A 22,276-nucleotide genomic window follows, 5' to 3' on the forward strand; every position below is an offset into this window, starting at 1 on the left:
TTTTGGCACATATTCATCTCACCTTCTCTACACACACACACACAAAATTAAACTGCAAGGAAGAAAAAACAGAGAGCAAGGGTTTAAAAAGACGAGATGCATTCCTTTTTTGAAAGAATAAAGACTGAGAATTATAGGTAAGAGGGGATAGAAAGGAAAAATGGATAAGAATCATTAAAAGTTATGCAAATCCCTAGTGTGAAAACTCGGGTTCAAGGAAAATTCTGTTTTTCTGAGACAGTGGTTTAATTTAAGAAAAATTAAAATCTGCAGAGAAAAGCCTTCCTAATCATCTTGATATAAATTACTCAACAGCACTAAGCTGTTCACAATGTACCAGGCTGAGAAATCTGATTGCAGAGAAGGAAAAAAAAAATGACTTCTCAAATAACGTCACTTCTTCAGCTTTAACATTTGGCTGTGCAACCCTTTTTAAAAATAATACCAGTTTTTTTCCAGCAGTTTACACCTACAGTATGCAAACAAATATCAGATGTTTGTCTCAGTCAGAAATTCCCACACATTGTTACCTAAGATTGAGAAAAGAAAAAGTCATTTGTAGTAAGTGTCACATTAAAACAATGAAAATTGGTAGATTAGTGATGTGAAGTAATGAAACCAAGCTCCTACCTGGTCACTCTACCAACATGTGTTCCACTGATACCAATTGAATTAAATAAGTGAAGGAACTGCGTGGGAAGAGAGCCAGTGTTGAACAAGGCACTAAGGAGTTAACATTGCCACACACAAAGGAGAGAGAGAACTGACCTTTTCAGTTTCCCAGGTTCCAGCCACTTAAAGATCATGTGCTTCAGGCAAGATCGCCCTCTCATGTGAGCTGTGAGCCTCTCACACCTTAGTCAGCATGAGGGTAGCGCCTGGATTTTAAAATACCTTCTTTCTCCTCTTGTTGTCTACAAAATCACCTCAATGTTTCAATCCACAAGGTATCTACAAGTTAATATCCCTTATCATATTCCAGTCACTGTGCTAAGAGCTTCATGTGCACAGCTCAGTGTCCTAAGGTATGGGGACTGTTGTCACTCCCATTTTACAGCAGAAGAAACTGAGGCATAGGGAGGTTAACTTGCTCAAAATCACACAGCTAGTACCTGGCAAAAGAAAACCCCAAAACTTGAACCTGTTTCTAATTATAAAGTTCACGGGCATAGGCAGCATTCAATACCAAGTCCTCTGAGAGCTTAGGACATGAGGGACAGCTGTGTGCGTTTACCAGCTACTCCTAGGACCTAGGACAATTCTAAAGGGTAGGCAAGGATGGAAAATAGAAGAATGCAAGGTGCCTTGGGCCATGAAATGCAGGAGATACAGGAAGCTGGAGAAGAAGGACTATAGCATCACGTCCTGAATTCTGCTGAAATGCCAACTTCCTGGAGCTATTCTCCGGTCCTAGTCTGAGAAATCACAAAGTTGATGTCCCTATCAGAGCAAGAAAACAAAAGGGATTTAGGATGCAGTGGGACTGGGCAGGGGCCTGGGTGTGTGAGCAGAGTAAAGATGCATCTGGCTCCCCATTTATCTCAGGCATCAATTCTCCAAGACAGGCGGCAGGTGGGGAAGATTAATGGGTACCAAAAAAAAAAAATGTTAAAAAAATGAGTAAGACCTGCTATTTCATAGCACAACAGGGTGACTACAGTAAACAATAACTTAATTTTACATTTTAAAGTAACTTAAAGAGTGTAATTGAATTGTTTGCAACTCAAAGGATAAATGCTGGAGGGAATAGATACCCCATTCTCCATGGTGAGTATTTCACATTGTGTGCCTCTGTCAAAATATCTCATGTACCCCATAAATACATACACCTACTATGTACCCACAAAAATAATAGAAAAATTCTCCTAGACACCAATGATCATAGTTCCAAGACAGTCTTCAGAGTGACAGGTCATTTTTGAACTCCATGACCTTAGACAAGATGTTGAACATCCCAGAATCTCAATGTCCTACTTGTGAAATGAGGATGAAGCCTGTGTCACCAGGACATCTGGTTATCTTCCCAAAAATGGGCAACATGAAAATCAGTGCTGTTGGCATGCTCATGGATATATGCAATCTTCTAGAAATGGTTTGGCAAGGCACAATCAGCACCTTAAGAACACATCTACCCCTTGGCCAAGGAATTCCTCTTCTAGGAATTTATTCAAAGATGCACACATTCATTCATTTCTTCATCAAAGGAAAAAATGATGAACCACCTGTCAATTTGGGGAATTTCAGGCAGTTGTTAACTTTCAAAGATTTTCAAAACAAATGCTCAGATACGGTATTTAATGACAAAACAGGGTACAAAAGTTGTATACTTAGAATAATCCCAATGACAATGCAAATGTGCCTGTGTCTGTTAGCACATGTGCTCATGTGTATAAAAAAATGGGTAGAAGGAAATATTAAAACATTAGTGGAGCTGGGCATGGTGGCACACACCTGTAATCCCAGCACTTTGGGAGGCCGAGGCAAGGGGATTGCTTGAGCCCAGGAGTTTGAGACCTGCCTGAGAAACATAGCAAGACTCTGTCTCTACAAAAATAAAAAATAAAAGAAAACTAGCCGGGCATGGTGCCTACGGTCCCAGCTACTTGGGAGTCTGAGGCAGGAGGGTCTCGAGCCCAGGAGGTTGAGGCTGCAGTGAGCTGAGATCGCACCACTACATTCCAGCCTGAGCAACAGAGTGATATCCGTCTCTAAAAAACCACCCAAATAACAAAAACATTAGTGGCTCTTGTGGCTAGGTAATATAATTATGAACTTTTTTCCATTATTGTTATTATAAATTATCTATAATGGTCGTCAGCCATTACAGTTTTTCTTTCTTTCTTTTTTTTTCAACATTTCACCTAAATAGAAAGCCACCACAGAAAAGAAAAAAGGACATGAAAAGCTTAGTTGGTCATTATTTGGAGGCCACCTGGTTACACTGCTCTGACCAGGTAGACAACAGGCAGAACCACTATTTAGTTTCATTTATATACATGGCTGTGATTGCTCTTGAGTCAATTAGTGCTTTAACAATATCAACAACAAAAGCTGCCTCTCAATCACAGTGTGTGGTTGATGGAGATGTGATGGTCATTGATCATTAGCTCCCAATACCCAAGACTCAAGACTACGTACCCTTTTATGGTCTTCCAGCTGCCGCAGGGGTGGACTTGGTTCAAGCTCCTGCTAGGCATGCAGAAATTCCATTTTAAGTACAACACTAAGGAGACACTACCATCTGCAGCATCAGTCACACATAAAATACGTTGAGAGTTCATATATAGACAAGAGTTACACAAAAGGAGAATAGGTCTAGATTTTTGTTTTTCCCCCAAATATCCATGCTTGATTACTTTAGATGCTGCTTAATGACTGTCCCATACCCCCGACCCTAATGCACTGTTTAAAATGGGCAGACATAGGACTTTCTGGCCAACATAATTTATTGCAAAGACCATGAAGAAGAAGTTCTATATTATATGCTGTGACATTAACCCAAAAAGGGTTGTAATTCAAGGTTCAATCGGGCAGGTTCTTATGATTCATACATGCATCATTGCACAGCACATGCATAAGGACATCAAGACACACGCCTCTGAACAGACACAGACATGGGACCACAGCTCTCCCCGCCCCACGAGTGCACAAGTCTTGTAACAAAACTGTTAACAGAATGAGGAGCTCCGATTAGGATATTAAACACTGATCATTAGAAAACACAGACATACAACTTCGCTATTCAATCATTTGTTCATGTTTCATTTTTAAGGCTTCTTTCAAATGAAGTACATTCTAGCTTGAACTACGGTGATTTTGGAATAGTTTCTGAAATTAAATTTTGATACTTGGAAATATGTCTCCCCAAAAAGCTTCTCTATGATCTTACACACCTTAGGAAATGTTAGTCCCTCATTTAGTGAGTTTAGTTAGTAGCAAGAAGGATTTTTTTTTTTAAACTGCATTGTAGGCTGGGCGCAGAGGCTCATGCCTGTAATTCCAGCACTTTCAGAGGCTGAGGCGGGCGGATCACCTGAAGTCAGGAGTTTTGAGACCAGGCTGGCCAACATGGGGAAACCCCATCTCTACTAAGAATATGAAAATTAGCCGAGCGTTGTTGCACATGCCTGTAATCCCAGCTACTCAGGAGGCTGAGGCAGGAGATTCGTTTGAACCCAGGAGGCAGAGGTTGCAGTGAGCCAAGGTTGTGCCACTGCACTCCAGCCTGGGCGACAGCAGGACTTTGTCTCAAAAAATAAAAAGATTTTAAAAAGCGCATTCTAAAATTACAAGTTTATTAGCAGCTTTTTCTACAATTATAAATATTATTTATTATTAATTTAGAATAACTTCAAAACTGCATCATCTCTGCACAGGACCCAAAGTCAATTTTGTATAACAGCAGAAATTGTTATACAAACATCCTCACATGTCTCAACTAAATGTCTCATGATTAAGATGGTTCTGAGTGAGAACTTTCAAAGAACCATGTCCTGGCACCTGGAGGATGCTCAGTTTGGATCCAGCTCCTCAGGACTTTCTTTCTACACTGAGAGCCACATCCACGACAGCAATGATCTGTTTGCAGCCAGCCTAGAGACCTCCCTCCTACATCTACCACTGGGACAGACTCTTTGTCACAACAATTCAGACACCCAACCAGGACAACCGAGAGGCACCCATATTTGCTGGCACTGGCACTACAAATATAGGCAGGCAACACACCTCGGTGGCGTTCTCAGAATCCGGAGCAGGAGGAAGCTAGTTGGGAGTAAAACGAAGTACGTTAGTCATGGCACTTGCATCTTGTGGGCCACAGAGAAGTCCAGAGACCAACACGCAAGGACAAAACATGGAAGGAAGGATCAGAGATGAGGCAACCCTGCTGGATCACCGGCCGAAGTGGGCTTCAGCAATCAAGGTGACCAGATACCTTCAAATCAAACTGAATGTGGTTGTGCTGGAGGAGACAATTGACCTGCAATGGGGGAACACATCAAAAATAAGAACGAAACAAAAAAGTCTACCACTAACCAAGAAGGAATGATGCTTTAAAACAAAGCAAGTAAAAGGAAGAACCACAGCACATCTGTGTCTCGGTCCACAGAGACAGGGAAAGCAATAGTATGCGTGTCCATGGAGGCTCTCAGGGGAGCAGGGGTAGTGATGAAAGCAGGGGCCCAAGGCTACGGAAAGTTCCGCATGCCACATGTCTCCTGTGGGTTTAGGCTTTCTCCCATGTCTCTCCGTTCTCCACATCCTGTCCTACAGCAGGAAAGAAGACCTAGGCTCCAGCTTGGGCTTCGGGGGTGCAGCCTCCCTGCTCCAGTGTCTCTGGGAGAAACAACGTCTCCTGCACTCACAGTGACTATGGAGATGAGTTTCCCACCCCATGCATTTCCCTCGGGGTCTTCATGGTCTGGGTTTCCTGGCCCCATCCCAGCCATGCCACACAGATACCACCCTCCCCCTTGATTTCACAATTTCCAACCCATGGATGAGCAACAAAAGGATGCCTCGAAAGGACATGCAGGTGAGGGGGAAGGGATGAGAGGGCAAAGAGGGGCTACACAAAGATATGCCTGGAGAAAAGTCTACCACTCCGTCTGCAGACAGTGCCGTGAATCTGCCCTCCAAAAGGACATGTGCCTGGAGCAGAGAAGAGATGTCAGATGGAACTGCCAGACCCCACCTGGACATCTCGGGACCAAAGTCACACACCAGCAGTGTGACTGGTGTGAGGTGTAGTCTGAGGCCACGGGACAAACCCAAGGCTCACGCTGCAACTGTGTGACCTTGGCCTCTAACAGAGCTCCAGCACATTCATCTCAGGGCCAGAAGGTGGCTGTCGGGTGGCGGGCCAGCGCTGGTGTTGAAAGCATGAGAGCAGTGACACTGTGAAATCTGGTGGTGTCTTCATTCAGCTCCACGCTACCCCTTTGGTAGTTTGATCACCAAGAGGGAAGAAAGCCTCTTAATATAGGGCTGCTATATTATGTAATCTAATGATTTCTGTCTTCTATTTGCCAATAGAGAAAATGAAAGAAAGATCCAGGGGATTAAACTACTTCGGCAAAGACAACAAGGGTTGCTCACTCAATTCTGGACAGATGACCTTTCATGCGTGAGCCCAACTCCACTAATCATAGGGAGAAAACTTGCCTCTGAAGCATGCAGCCTCCTGTTCAGGGTGGGGAGGGACAGTGCTGGTGGTAGGAAGGACTTGAGTAGGGGAGAAAAGTAAAAGCAGAGCACAGGTAAAGGTATTTTCAAAATGATAGAAAGATCACAATCCAAGAAGGCATTTTTAACTCTACCCTTACATTCTGTACGCTAAAGAATTAAAACTGTGTAAACATTTTTGCTATCTTCCCTTAGTGCAAAACGAACATATGAGAAAAAGCAGAATTAAAGCAATTTCCCATGCATTTTAGAACAGACAGAGACATAGACAGAAGTATTATATTCTACTATTTGCATGGACAACCCTCCCACTACAGCATCCTTTATACTGATCCAATATGATCAGAACAAAAGGATTATAGGCATGGATTCACCATAGGAATGCACACAGCTACCCTCTTACCCCTTTGCCAATCAAAACAAAAGCTAAAGAAAATAAAGATGGAACTCATGTGTCGTTTGTTTGAATTCTCTTGCCTGTGCTCTCTTTGTCCAGAGAAGCATCTCGAATTCTTTCAGAATAGAAATAGGTAGTATATATCTATTTCTTAATCACTCGGCAGGGATTATGTTTTATGATTGTACTGACACTCTATTTCCTCTGTTAAACTGCTGTCATGCTTGTTCTAAAATTAGTTTAATTAATTCTTAAAACAAAAATTAAATGTAAATTAATAACTGTCTTTTTTCCCTTGAAAATTTTATGAAGCCGTTTGAGAAACAGAGGATACTGTGCAGCTTCAAGAATTACGTCTAACCAGAAAAACACTTTTAAATGTGATCTCTTTATGGAATAGATTGGAAAACCCCAGAGCGCTGCATGAGCATCCTGTGACTATGGCTCATCCAGGGTTTAGCTCTAGCGCTCTGTGTGGCCCTGAGCCAGTCATTGAACGTCTCTGGGCATTCACCTCCTGACCTATTCAAGGAGGACAAAGCAAATATTCTTTTTCTGTGTGTTTGTTTCTGAGACGGAGTCTTGCTCTGTCGCCCAGGCTGAAGTGCTGTGGCATGATCTTGGCGCACTGCAACCTCCACCTCCAGGGTTCAAGCAATTCTCCTGCCTCAGCCTCCTGAGTAGCGGGGATTACAGGCATGCGCCACCACACCCAGCTAATTTTGTATTTTTAGTAGAGACGCAGTTTCACCGTGTTGGCCAGGCTGATCTGGAACTCCTGACCTCAAGTGATCCGCCCACCTCAGGCTCCCAAAGTGCTGGGATTACAGGTGTGAGTCACCGCACATGGCTGCAAATATTCTTTAGGATTCCTTCTAGCTAAAATACTAATTAATCCTTGGTTTATTTTCAGTAAACTTCATTTCACAATATCTAGCCGGCAAGTTCCCTGAATAATCCAACCCGCTGGGACATAAAATGTTTCCAGGCATGGAAGGGGCCAGGCCACACGTGGTATCTAAGTTGGTAAAACCACCAATAGCCTATACTAGCACTTCCTCCTATAAGAATGTTGGCTATGTTTCCTTGAGGATAAGGTTATTTTACAGCAATAAGCTATAATTTCAATAAATATAAGCACATTAATAGGATATGTATGTTCAAATAAGATCTGTATAAATACAATGTATAATACCCCAAGCAAAAGATAATGTTTAATAAGTGAATAAATGGAATTATATTTTTATTGTCACTTTTTTTTTTTTTTTTTTTTACATGAAAGGTGAAGCCCTCATTGAACATGTATTCACGAGGAATGTTTTGAGGGCATGGGCTGTCTGAAATTCCCATGTTCTGTATTCCTGCTTAGTCCCAGGACCAGTCACTACATTCAGGTGCTGGCACCTCCAGTCAAAGCCAGTATCACACACCAACAGGTGATTCATAGCGATCTGATGTGGTCTGGTTTTGAGCTTAGAAACCAACTAGTGCCCCCTACTGCCTCTTCATATATACTCTGCAATCTTAAGTCTTCCCAGTGTTTTTAGGCAAGGTGAGCAAAACCTAACAATAGAAAAATAACTCCCAATGACTGGCTTTGAAATAGAAATTCAAACTGCATCTCAAGTCTCTGAATCTTAAGTGTCCTTCCCGCATGAGGCCATGAATCAGGCCCTCATTATGGTACCTTGGGTAGTAACTGAATATATGCATATACGACACGGATCTACTCACTTGCAACACATAATGTACCTAGCATTTTATCAAGGAACGAGTTTCTACCATAAATGAAGAAAATTATACTTTATCATTCTTAAATGAAAAGGAGCACACAGACTTCCTAAGGTGACTATTTCTGGTGTTTGCACAATTGCAAGCACCCACATCCATCCATCCGCTTCACGTGTGCCTATCACAGACCAGCACAGATCGCGGCCTGCAAACACCCTTTGTTTTCTACTGCCCTCAGCAGGAATCCCCCTCCTACTCTGGGGTTTCTAGAATTTTCCTTTGAAATGGGATGTCTCTTTCTATGACTACCCTGATAGAAACTGAATGCAATTCAAAAAATGTAACTGTATCACAGATCTAGTTATCAGCAAATCAAAGACAATTTGTATCTCCAGCTCCTTGAATCAGTCTTCAGAGTTCCTTTCCACTCACTCACAACCTCAGAGGAGACCAACAAACAAATAGCGAACAGGCTTGCAAATATGTTTGCTGGGTCCGGTCCTGCATGAGCCTCTGAAAACCCACACCAAGAAAACAGAAAGCTTTAAAGAAAATTGAGCTAAAATAGAAGCTATCTAGCATTTCAGTAGAGCAACTTTAAGTCTTCCTATCTGCTGAGACAACTATCTTTACTAACTGTATTTGTTTTTAGAAACAGAACTAAGCAAAAATTATTTAGCTCCAACAATGTGGTTTCACCTACATTTTATAGAACGAGCTCATCGGAACTCAATAGCAAAGTTCATTTTTTAAAAACACATTCTGACATGACCAACTTATACAACTTCAGTCATTATGGAATAATCTCAGTGATATACATATATATATATATATATATCTCCACTGATTCTGCAATAGCTTCTGTATGTTCTGAGTTGAGTTTGCTCTGTGGTTGCCAGTGTCTAACAGTAAACAGCCCTACTGCATTTATTGGCAATTACTGCTGAAGGTCACACATCAGCACTGAGCCTAAATTCCAGGAAAAAAAGCAGCTCTTATGTAACTGCTGCCTGAACGCTGGCAGGTACCCAACCCAGCAGTTCACAGCAATGTAAAAAAGTAGGACACCTCCACCCTGGGTTGGGCGTCATGAGAACGCCCCCTGAAGGTGAAATTTAATCATTCTGTGTTTCTCCCTTTCCCCCCTCTCTGAATTTTACAATGGCATCTTTTGCCTGCAGAAGCAGCTCAAGGTAGAAGTTGAGGAGTTAACATATGCAGGCTGCAGCCGCCCTGAGTAGCTGGAATGTGAATTTAGCTTTTTTGTTGCAATGCAGGAGGGCAAAGTTGCTAGCTAGCACCAATGGCTCCAGAGATTCCACAGTTCCAAGGAGGCAGTGATTCAATGGGAATCACATCTCAAAAATGTAGAAACAGACACATCCATTGAACTACAGTACACGCTTTCTAAACACACCAATCCTTTCTACAGACACGTCTATGAAAACTAGGCGGACTACTGTTCTGCTCACCACCTCGGGAGTACTTCGCCAGAACTCTGTTTGATTAGCGCAGCGCTTTAAAGCTTAGGAAAGTAATTCACATGATTACCTGTTGGGGCCACTCACCTGTCATCACCTGATCTCCTAAGCTGCTACCTGGCCTCCCTGCTTAGGTAGAAGTCCCCGGATTCCATGAGCTTCTCCTTTCTAAAGTGTCTCATGGTTGAGAGCTGTCATCTTGCACGAACCTATATTATTATCCATTTGCCCCCACAAAACTACAATCTCCAGAATGGCAGACACTGTGCCCATTTGGGGCACCACTGAATCCAAATCCCCTGGACGTAACAGGCACTCAAATATTAGTCATATAAACCAATGTCTTTAGCACCAGCTGGTAACTGTTTCAAGCCAAGAATGGCTAGAGGAGAGAACTTTCTAGGGTGATGGAAACATTCTGTATCTTGATTTAGGTGGTGGCCACACTGGTGTACACATGTATAACAATTCGTCCAGCTCTGAGCGGAAGGTACACCAACACAAGGAGTTTCCCTCTCTCCTCCACCCCATCTGTCCCCTGACCCCAGCCCCAAGGGATTAAGAAAAATCAGGGGGTAAGGATGGAGACTCTGCTTCTTTGTTTGCCAAAAAGCAAACAACCCTTCCTTTTCCTGGTTTCAAACAAAATTTTATTCTAGAAGGCAGCGGGGAAGACCCCATACCATGCACTTTTCTTGCAGGAAATCTACACCTCTGTCCTCATTTCACCCTGTTTTCTCAGAGCACTGACAGGGCCTCAGTAGGCATTGTGCTTTTTTTCAAGTCATTAATTGCACATCAAGTGGCCTTTATGATCAAAGCGTGGTGGCCCTTCCTCAATGGGCCGCTGGGCAGGCCCTACACAGCCTTGGGGCTATTCCCCACCACATTTAGACTTTGGAGCATGGGTGTGCAGTTCAGATGTGAGGCCCTGCCCTCATCCTGGGCCAGCATGAACTCTCATTAAGCTTCTGCAGACCTCCAGCTGTGGGCTGCAGGTTTCCAGGAGTACACACCGGCAAACGGCCTGGTGGGGGAGAAACCACGGGAGCTGCGGTAGCTTCCAGAACAGCATCAACGACAAAGGCCAAGGAGGCATCTCTGCTGAGAGGGCCAGATCCACCAGCCTGAGGGGCTGGGGACAGGGCATCAGTGTCCCGGCACTGACGGTTGCCAGGGGAACAACGCAGAGGGGGATCCACAGTTGCTTCTTCAGGGAATTTTCAAAGAATCTGAGTGGCTGCCAGAACATTCCTCTTTTATAAACAGACAGTATTCTATTTCCTAGAGTATAATTATAAACACACCTGCTCCAACTGTGGAATCTTTCCATAAGCGAGCAATAAACTCCCAGCCAGGAGACCCAAGTTCTATCTTGAGCAAGCAAACACATCAACTGATTACTATGGTGCAAAACAGTGTATTAATAACACCACAGACTCTGATTAGGGAAGGTTTTCCTTTCCTGACTTAATTTGTACTTAAGCAAATAGAAACTCTACCTCAATATTTCAGGGGAAAAATTTACATCAGTGAGGCATTTACAACGCTATGTAGAAACGAGAGTCTTAAAGGGTGCCAACACCAAATTCAGCATAGAAGTGATTTTTCTGGCATACAAATAACCCGGAAGAAGGAACACTAAACAGGAAATGGCAAAATTCCCTGCAGTTATAGCAGTTAATTAAGTTGGTGCATTCCCTTTTGTTTTTCTCACCTTCCAGTCTTCCCAGAAGGCATGGCCCTCTCAACTGCTCCTGTCTAATTAAGGAAAAGTCTGTGTTTATGGAATTTACTGTGGCAGAACGGTAAGCACATCGGGAAAGCCAGTCATGTGTTTGTCCTGATTTAGTCACTGTCTAGCTGTGTGAGCTAGGACCAGCCACTGAGCCTCTCTGAGCCCCGTTCCTGAAGTAACTGTGCAAATTCAACATAACTACTCATGCTGCTTTCTGTTTCAAACTTGTAATTCAAACTCTCCTTAGGGATATCTGAACCATTTCTTAGTATTCCTGAAATTACAGTGTATTAATTACAGTAGATACTAGAGTAGACAGCATGTTCTATTTGGTAACTCCATCTCATCTAAAGGCATTTGTTGCTCTGGCAAAAGAAGAAACAGAGATCTGAAGTAGATCAGAGAAGTGACTTTTAAAAGACAAATTATGTTTTAGTCCAGTTTGTTTGATTTGCCAACCAATTAAGCCCTCTCAATTATGTACATGAATTCCTCAAATTAAATTTTTCCGGTAGCATTTACCTAGCATGTATCACAACCTAAAAATATAGCAAAGAATATTGAAAAAATGGACAAAACAGAAAACATTCAAGAGGCCCCCAAATCCCAAACAAAATGACCACTAATCAGCCTCCAGGGTAATTCTGGGTAAGGGAAACTAGCTTGATACATAAGTGCAGAAGCCACTGGATGATATTCAATTTCTGGATCTATACATAGTTTTCCTAGAAGAGAAGCCATGGATACAGTACATTTCTAACCTCGCCGGTGAGCCTACGGATGGAAAGTCTCAACTAGCACATAGGAATTCACATTGCACTTAAAAAAAGTTGTATATGAACTCTCACACTCAATACTGTTCAATACATAGACCAAGAGAGTAATGAGTTTTCCTTTTTCACTACTTTCAGATTATACCAATGCTGTTGTATCTTTTGGCATCAGATGCTTTACTTACAGATAGAGTAAAGTTCTTTAGGTCAATTTCAAAACTGACTTTCAGAGATAGGTTAATGGCCAGCGTCAACCACCAATTCAGTTGAGATTTTAGACAGCGAACAATTAAAATCTTATCACAGTTTAGAAAGTCTTTATCTAGACTTAGATGAGATCTCCAAGGACTAATGGCAAACAAACTCATGGGAAATGCTAACACAGACACGACAGACTCCACTCACTCCCAGAGGGCACACCACACAAAGCCAGATACTCTGACGCTATGAGACTAGAGGAGGGATCACAGGGCTAACTGGGAGGGTGTCACAGAAACACCACCATGAGACATGAAAAACAAAAAACAACAAAATTAGGACCTCAGCATTATCCAATTCATCAATGGAAATTAGCTGGAAAAGAAAAAAGGGGAGAGAGAAAGAAGGAAATGTTAGGAAAGGAAATACAAGCCAGCCAAGTTTACAGACTTTACTCTTATTGCTGCTTTCTCCTTAAAGCCTTGCCAGACGGGTAACCATCCTAAGAGGCTTGGGCACTGAGGACATGGCCAGAGCTCACCGTGACATCTGCTTGGGACCAAAACGGACACGATGCTGCCATACTTTATTCACATGTCAGGCATCAGACCTCACAGGTCACTTAACCACGTGTGCAGACAGCCCTGCACTTGCTTATGGACATGAAAACTTGAACTGAGCTGGGAGCAAGGGCAAATTCCCCAATGTTTTCTCCACAGAGGGTGGGAAAGAGTAGAGTAAAAGACTAGAGTAGAATTAGCCCAGTTTAGAAGAAAATTCTTTCCTTAGCCTCATTTTATGACTCAGTGGGGGGACAGAAGCTCAAACAGTACCAGCTATAACTTCAGCAGCTAATAAGACCAGCATATCCCCAGCCTGGTCCTGTGGATGATTAAAGGAAACTACATTCCCTCTAGGATGATTAGTGCCAACTCAAGTGATTAGTGACATGGGATTTATCAGCATCGTGTCCAAGAAAAACAAAAGCACAAGAGAAGTATCACAGTTATGCTTGTTTAGGGATAGATGGATGATACTCAACTGATTTTTTATTAGGCTTTGTTAACATTGAGTATATTTTGCAAATTTAAATTGCTGTCAGAAACACTAGTAGCTGGAAATGTTAATACTTTACTCACCTGCAGCAAAGACGCTTTGGTAATTAATAGGAGACTGACAATGTAGGAAATGAAAGCCCAGGCATTACCTGAGGTCATATGCTTTCTAGTACTAAAACAGCTCCTACTATTCAGAAGGGAAACAGATTTTAAATACATTCTGAGATATCCTTTTACATTAATTCCTGGCCTCCGAATTTCTTTCCAAAGCTCTTTGAGTAATAACTTAAGTCAACAGCAGTTTAATAATAAAAACCTACAGTAAACAAAATCAGTTATTAATAATACATAAAATAACTATGTTTCCTTCTCAAGCCAGGTCTAGGGGCTTGAAGATTTTCTGAGAGAGTGATTCAGATTAAATTTTAGAGATATTTAGCTGTAGGAGATTATTTTCTTTTCAACACAGACATGGTTTAAATTGTAGATTAAAAGCAGAGATTAGTAGGCATTGCACACAGAGTGTTTGTAAAGTCCTAATATAATTTTAAAGTTTATTAACTTTGAATACCCAGGATAGAAAGACACTATAAGCATCATGCAAAAATATATTGCATCATTATTTTGGTGATAGTTTTAATATTTATTTTGTATTTAACACTCTCTGAGAAGTACATGCATTGGTGGTCCTCTGAATTGTAGAGACATAAGAATTAAAGATGATTTTTTTTATTCCTAAGTGGTCGTGATTAAAATTTCTGGCCATCTTCTTCAGTCAGCCCCTACCTTTCATCATATGTGATAATTTGTTGTTGTTGTTTTGAGATGGAGTCTTGCTCTGTCACCCAGGCTGGAGCGCAATGGTGTAATCTTGGCTCACTACAACCTCCACCTCCTGGGTTCGAGTGATTCTCCTGCCTCAGCCTCCCAAGTAGCTGGGATTATAGGAGTGTGGCACCACGTCAGACTAATTTTTGTATTTTTAGTAGAGATGGGGTTTCTCCATGTTGGCCAGGCTGGTCTCAAACTCCTGACCTCAGGTGATCCACCCGCCTCGGTCTCCCAAAGTGCTGGGATTACAGGCATGAGGCACCGTGCCCGGCCATGATAGTTCTTGAACAGGTACTTCTTGGGGGCACTGGACCCAGACAAGTGAACCAACTACTTGCTACTCACTAGCCTGATTCCTCTGTGTGGGAACTGATCAAAACTACAGATTTTGGAAGACCTTGGGACAATCACACTTTGTAAACTCACTTGTCATCTACTGGAGAGTGTTTTCAACAGTGTGAAAAATCAGCAAGAGCTGAAGACTAGATGTTTAAGTTTTGACACATTTAGTGCTCTCAGGGCTAATGCCCGCTATTGTTTACATAATCGTGTAACATAATGGAAACTTAGAGGTTCAACCTGTAGGTAGACCTCAAAACACTCAAATGGTGTCCATCTGTTCACTGATAATGCAATGGTGAAGAGCTAGGACTCTAGGATCAGACTGTTTGGGTTTGAACGCCAGGTTTCCTTGTTATTAACTACGTAACCCCGGGCAAATTCTGGAGCTCTCTGAGCCTATGTTTTCTCTTCCTTGCGTATAAAATAGTTAATGACAATAGTGGTATCTATCTCTGAGGCTGAACTGAGATAAGGTAGATGTGTTTAGTATAGTGGCTAGCACATGACAAGAGGTCGATCCATGTTATCATTGTTACTTATGACATAATCTAGGAAACGAGTGAATATCCATGACTTTTAAAAAGTGTAGGTCAGTCTTACAGTGATTCTATCATGTTTTAGTCTATTTGGTAATATGGGTGAGAGTTCTTCATGGCTTTTTTCCCCAAGGCAGGGAGATCCATACAGGCACACCAATGTTTTTGAACAGGATAATAAAGAATGATGTCAACTTTCTTTTTCATCTGTGACCTTGACTAAGTACTCAAGTTGAATGAAATAGTAAAGATGGTTAAAGGTACCTACGTCTCATCATCTTTAAGGATTATTGCTTAGAAAAAAGGCAAGAAAACCCGGCCCACACATGGTGGACACCACCTCAGGGCAGGCTGGAGAGGACACTGCACAGGGATTCGGGAAACCCAGACTCTAGTCTTGCTCTCATATAGACTTCACACGTGACCTCAGGCAGTCTCTCAGCTCTGAGCCCCAGCCTCCTCGTATGCACAGGGAGAGTTGGAAGAGGCCATGCCAGGGCCCCTCCAGATCCTATTCTCTGGATGTGAAGGCTCAGGAGGGGGCAGAGAAGCAGAACAATTCTGGACATCACCAAGGAGGTGTCAGTCATGGGACAAGCTCCATAAGAGGCCACTTATCAGCAAACGGGGATGGGAGGAGGGCTACGGCCTCTACACTCACCGTGGTGTTGTCCTCAGCACTCAGGCCAAAGAACACCTCATTTATTATATTGACTCAAGCAGACTGGTTTGCTTGAGAAAGGTGAGTTCTTTGGCTCCGGGTTATTTCTGCCCTTGAAAAAGTTGGCCTGCCCTGTGCGTCATGCTTCTTTAGTCAAACGGGGCAGCCAGTAAACCATCAAAAAGCATCTTCAAAAAGCCTTAGTGAGACAGACAAAGTGAATACCAGCTACCAGGTCAGAAGACAGAAATACTTTAGTGTCCCTTGTTCTCCTTCTCTCTCTTTTGAAGTTCAATTAATAGGAATGTTTAAGTAGCATTTCCCGGCAGTCAAGCATTGGGCCAGCAGCACTGCAAGTCTTGCAGGTTTAGAGTGGCTAACGTGGGTTTCTAGAGCATCTTCCTTGGTTTCATGGCATTTTCCATGCTGGCCTATAGTTTGTTCATGTTCATGGAGGGGAATGACAGACCTAACCAGACTGGAAAGAAATGCCATCTCTCTCCAAGCCTGTCTGCTTAGGTGTGACTAATTTCTTCACCAGCTGAAAAGGATTTAACTAGACCCCAGGAACCTCTATGAAACTGTGATATAATTTACTCTTTCCAAGTGATCTCCTTTGAGGGTCCTCTCAACCCTATGCCCTTTCTTTCTCCATGAGCTTTATAACATGCATTACGATATTTCTCATGTGGCATCCCCTGGGGCCTGGGATGCTCTCCCTGTTGGCACTAACGGGTAGGGGCAGGGAACAGGGCAGCACACTTTCCATATGGCCTCAAAGACCCTGACATACTTGTCCGCCATGCAATCGAGACTCAGGAAACTCCAGGACAATGCTTCTACTTTCCAGGTTATAAAAAGACAACTGCAGGGAACTGCAGGTATAATCACAACTTGTAACAGTCACTAGAATAGAGGCACCAAAGTTTACTTTAAATACCTTGGTTATAGAAAGAAATAGATATTCCAAATAAGAGAAATTTGTGGTCTCCAGATTTGAAAAATCAGGTTTTAGGCCCATGGATGCAAAAATACTCACTCAGCTTTGGTGGATTTAACCTTTTTTATGGAGAGCAAGTTTCTGTAACTAGATTCATATTTTATAAATGTTTCTGAAAACTAACTTTAAGAGAAATGATGATCTTGTGAAATAAACGGTTATTATTTATCTGTCCGGTAAGTGTATTCTCTGCCATCAGCCTTCCCTCGACCCCCCGCCTTTTTTTTCTTTTCTTGTTTTTAAGAGCAAGACCTACTAGGTGCCTATACAGGTATGAACAGGCCATCCCAGCACTTCTCACCTTACCAGCGGTCTTCACTTCTATGATTTATATTTATAAACTCTTGTCTGGCAGGTTTTCTCTGCAAAATTCCTACTGAGTTACAGAAACCTATGTTCTAATTAGTTTCTAAAAATGTAATGGAGATTTCTAGTCACGGAATTGTTTGTTGCTTATAGATTATGCCCCATGGTATAAACTAAGAAACCACAAAATCTGTTTTCTGTTTTCTTATCCAAGGAGTCTCACTAGTAACATTGCTCTAATATTAATGAGAGAGAGGTTAGAAAGCAACATTCCTGCAGACATTTATACTTGCAACAATCTGGTTGTCACCATCCATTTTGACAAGGCAGGCTGATTTAACTATCAAGGCTTCTTCCTAGAGCTGAAAAAATGACTTACTGGGTATTTTGATAAGTCGGTGATATCAGCATATTCACCTACTCAGAAATTGTTGCTAAGCATAGCTGGCTGACCATTAGTGAACGTTATTACCTTCAAATGAAAATGGGTGAGACTTAAATTCATGCCCATGATTTGTTGCTGGGGGTTGAAAGGAAAGGGAATGGGATTGTTTCTGTCCTGCTCTGCCCAACATTAGAGGTGTAAGGAATGGAGCTGGTATATCCTTGCTCACTGAATATACTAAGAACAATCAGGTCACGGGACTGTCCATTTCCCAATCTCCCTCAGCAGTGGTGACGTGTATGCCTGCCTTAATTGCAGTTAGAAGTGGAGGGCGTTTCTTGGTGCACTGAAAGGATTGTGCAACATCTCATCTGAACGAGGCAAGTAAACCTACAGGTATGCTTAGCTGAAACCTAAAAATCAGAAACGCATACTTTGATACACAAGAGGCATTTGCTTCTCACTGGGAATTTAAATAGATGGAAAATCTTGTTATTATCACTTCTCTGACATTAGATTATGTGGTAAGCAGCCTATGAGAGACGACTAAGTATTTTTGACTTTTAAAAGAGAGAGTCATATGATTTATCTCCCTTTAAGGGCTGGATAACCAGCTTTTTTTTTTTTTTTTTTAAAGTCAGTAATGCCCGAGCTAAGGTGGGCTTTTAAAGGTCCCTCCCTTCAATTTCATAGCAAAACCTGGTTTGACCATGAAAATAAAATGCAATACCTTTTCTCCATAGCCTCTATCTTTGGTCATCATTTCCCTCAGGGTCTGGAGGACCTTAATGCAGAGCTTCTCCTCATTTTCTTCTAGCAGCTGTTTTGTATGCTTTATTAACCTGAATGGGGGGAAAGCCATGGATTACGTCCTTGAAGCTAACTTTAAATTAAAAACACTTCACAAGCAATTTATTTTAACTAGTCCGTTAATGAACAAATATTTATTAAGAGCTCTCAGGTTAAACATACTTCAGGGCATTCCCTGAACTGAGAACAGCCAGTTAGTGACTGTGTCTCAATAGCGACACCTGCTGGTAAGTCACAGCAAACAGGCTCACTGAGCAGGAGTCAGCCACATACAATGGAGAGATTATATGGACAGAAGAACCGAGACAGAGGTCCACTCAGACCTGCTCGTATATAAAGCGTGGCTATTTATCCACTGAGAATTGCCGGTAAAATGGGTCAAATATGCCAACACTGTAAAAAAAGAAACAACTCATGAGGACGATGGTTGAGGCCAATACACACAGTTCCCTTATGCACAAGCTTGTCCTTAGAGGGGTCCAGAAAAGTAAGAAACTCATAGGCAGAGTCCAGCCCCAAGCTAAACAAACAACTAATCTCAGGGTAAAAAAATTTTTTTTTTTTTTTTTTGAGACAGGTTCTTATTCTGTTGCCCACGCTGGAGTGCAGTAGCATGATCTTGGCTCATTGTAGCCTCTGCCTCCTGGGTTCAAGTGATTCCCCTGCCTCAGCCACAGAGTAGCTGGGATTACAGGAGCCCACCACCATGCTTGGCTAATTTTTGTATTTTTAGTCAAGATGGGGTTTCACCATGTTGACCAGGCTGGTCTTGAACTCCTGACCTCAGGTGATCCACCAGCCTCCGCCTCCTAAAGTGCTGGGATTACAGGCACGAGCCACTGTGCCTGGCCTTAAGGCAAAAATCTAATGGAGATTTCTAACCATGGGTCTGCTTGTTGCTTACAGATTATGCATAAGGCATAAACTAAGAAATTAAAAAATTGTTAGGAAAAGATGGTGAGGTCACGATAGGTCTGAGATTTCTGAGGGCTGAGGGGTCATGGCTTTTTTATGTCTCTACCACAGCACACAGTGGGTGCACCGTAATGAACGAATGAATGGGCATGCAGTTAAAATAAGAACTTCTCACCAAAAAACAAAGCAAAACAAAACAAAACAAAAAAGTGTCAGTAAGCAGGATTTAATAGACAAACTTACTTTGGGGAGGTCAGAACAGGACTTTAGCACATGACCTTGCATTCATCAAAGTTAAAAAACAGGACAACGTCTCCTTCTTCGGGAACAAAAGCTTTGTGAGGTCATCAAGGTTCTGGCAAATGAACACCCCAGAGAGAGAGGCCGCTTACTTGCAAATGAAACCGCCACTTTCACATTTCCTTCTGGCATCTGTGTTCTCTGGGAAAAGCAGCTCGGGTCTGTGGAGAACATCCACGAGCACAGATAACTCTGCCTGCACCAGGGGCCTGAGACGGTCCTCCAGCGCGGAGACGATGTCCTAAAACGGAAACACAGCCTCAGTCAATGGCTCAGGCAGACACTGACCACAGGAGGGTGAGGACACTGATTTCTCTAAAACACTGATGCACGGGTAGGCTAGGTTAGAGTAACTTTAGTATCGTCTGGCATCTCAAATTATTAGATATTGCCCAATGGTTACCTGAAACATTAGCCCCTGATGCAGAAAACAAAGTAAAAACAAATCAACTTTCCCACCACCCCTTTTTTCAAGATGGCCTAATGCTACTCAACGTACCATTGCATATAGCTTAAAATATGACGCAAAAAATCAATTTAACAACATGGAAAGATGTCTATGACATGGGCGTAACAAAGGTCAAACAATAATAATCCTATTTTTATAAACATCATCAATAGCTAAAGGATAAACATCAAATATTATTAAAACATTACTACTGGTTTTCTCTGGGTGGTGGGATTACAGGTGATTCTAATTTTCTTCTATACAGAAATACTTGTCAGTGTTGTCTATTTTCAATGAGCATGAATTATTCACATAATAAAAAGTCATACAAACATAAGGACACCAATGAATGAACATGCTGTATCAACATGCTAAATACATGTACCCTGATAGCATGATGGTCTTCAAATGCAAAACACATAGCTGTAGGAAAGGAAAACAGAGAGAAGTTGAAAGAGCAGCAAAACCAACACAACAAACACCATTTGAAGGCAAATGATAGAAAACAGATGAGAAATTATCTTCAAAAGATGCTAAAGTCTGCTCTATGGTTTGGTGACTCGGAACCTGCCTAGAGGTATGTTGGCTAAGACAGGGGCCAAACACAGCACGTCGGATAATACGGGAAGGCCTGGTTAACCAAGGACATTTGCATGGGAAAAGCTGCTTAAATTGGGACCCAGTTGGGATTGAGAAAGAATTAACAAATCTTTTATCCAGAAACTAAAACTAACGATATGGAGATAATTTAATCTTAGATTTAACACAATTTGGGTGATGAATGTAATCACTCAATAAGGTTTAAGATGCATAAAGATACATGAATCAATCAAATAATTTTGAGTGGGGCAATTTTCCCAACAAGACTGTAAGAGAGTACTTTGCAACATCCCTTAGTTCATATTGACTTTCACAGCACAGTCAAAAAAGGGTCATTTTTGGAAAATTCTGAGGATCTTATCAGTTCCCCACCATAGCATCCCTTTTGGAAGCACCCAGTCAATATTCTCTTCAATAGTTAACTGATCTTGACTCTGGCAAATCTTTGTCTACAGTATTTCCATGGGATTAAAGTTGTTCTTATCATGTTCATGTATTTCATAAAATCCTGCATCTTTTGCACAGTTTGAACTTTACATTGCAATTGATTTGCATTGTATTGTCAAATGTATAGCATTCAGCAATCAAGGAGACACCAACAAAGATGGCAAAGCAATGGGAGGGTAAAGATGCTAGCTTTAAGTGAGAGGGATGTCTAGATGGGGATTAATTATAGAAGTGGTCAGTTTGCGAGTGAATTTCTTCTATTACAACTTTTGCTGTACTAGGCAATCTCATAAACCACAAGAACTCAGACAGTAAATAATTGGATAATGCAATCCTTTAAGCCACTGGCCAAGTCCTTAGAACAGTATTGCCCACCTATGTGTTTCATTTAATTTCCCAAGAATATGCATCATAAATCTAAGAGGAGCACAAGAAACCAGCATGTTTGATTGCAGATAGTTTATTTCATTTGAGCAGGTGAGAAAATACTGTGTGCTCATGGAGTTAGGAGTCTACAACATCCCTCCCCCTTTCTAAAAGCATAGTGGGATCAGGAAGCACTCAATCAGGAATCAAGAACTGGTTCTCTTTGTTATTTAAGAACTGGTTGTGTTATGATAAAGGCTGAAATTCTTAACTTGACCCGAGAAGTCCCGCCAGCCTCCCCAGCTTCCTGGCTCCAGCCACACTAACCTTCCTTTGCTCATAAGAGCAGGGCTTCATAGGTCAAGTTAAGATGCATGTTTAAGTGTTTAACACCCATCTAATACTCACTACTCTCCCTTTTAACAAAGGGAGAGCAGATCTCTTGGTAGATGCTAAGAAAAAAAGGGATAATCTAGCTGGAATTGAGTAATATTTTTATTTTCATCTTCTTTTCTGTATAATGGTCCTTATACATGCTGTTTCCCTCCCTTTTATTCTTTAGGTCCTACTGTTCCTTCTCATCTTGGTTCAAACGTTACTTTCCTCAGCAAGGTCTTCCTTGACCCTAATCCCTAACCTCAAACAAAATTAGTTTCCTCATCAGAATCTTTCAAGTGCTCCTCACTTCTCTGCACTTCCCACTTGTCCCTCTCACCATTTTATATTTAAAATTAATGTCTCTTTTTCCTTTCCAATACTTGAAATACTAT

General features: G+C 41.8%; 1 protein-coding gene across 13 annotated transcripts in view; it reads right to left on the bottom strand.

The window, feature by feature from the left end:
* ITPR1 (inositol 1,4,5-trisphosphate receptor type 1) overlaps positions 1–22,276 on the bottom strand; it is a 354,333-nt gene that overhangs the window by 119,657 nt on the left and 212,400 nt on the right. For 6 of the 13 annotated variants that reach the window (XM_009200295.3, XM_009200300.4, XM_009200299.4 and 3 more), the window contains 5 exons: positions 19,738–19,886; positions 18,351–18,462; positions 12,844–12,876; positions 4,726–4,761; positions 3,139–3,189 (listed from right to left, as the gene is read on the bottom strand). In XM_009200295.3, the coding sequence (XP_009198559.2) occupies positions 3,139–3,189; positions 4,726–4,761; positions 12,844–12,876; positions 18,351–18,462; positions 19,738–19,886 (381 nt within the window). The remainder of the gene's footprint in view (positions 1–3,138; positions 3,190–4,725; positions 4,762–12,843; positions 12,877–18,350; positions 18,463–19,737; positions 19,887–22,276) is intronic. The other 7 variants (XM_009200306.3, XM_009200305.3, XM_009200304.3 and 4 more) reach the window with 2 other exon arrangements.

Source organism: Papio anubis, chromosome 2 (genome assembly GCF_008728515.1).
Source record: "Papio anubis isolate 15944 chromosome 2, Panubis1.0, whole genome shotgun sequence".
In the NCBI taxonomy this organism is placed as follows: Eukaryota; Metazoa; Chordata; class Mammalia; order Primates; family Cercopithecidae; genus Papio; species Papio anubis.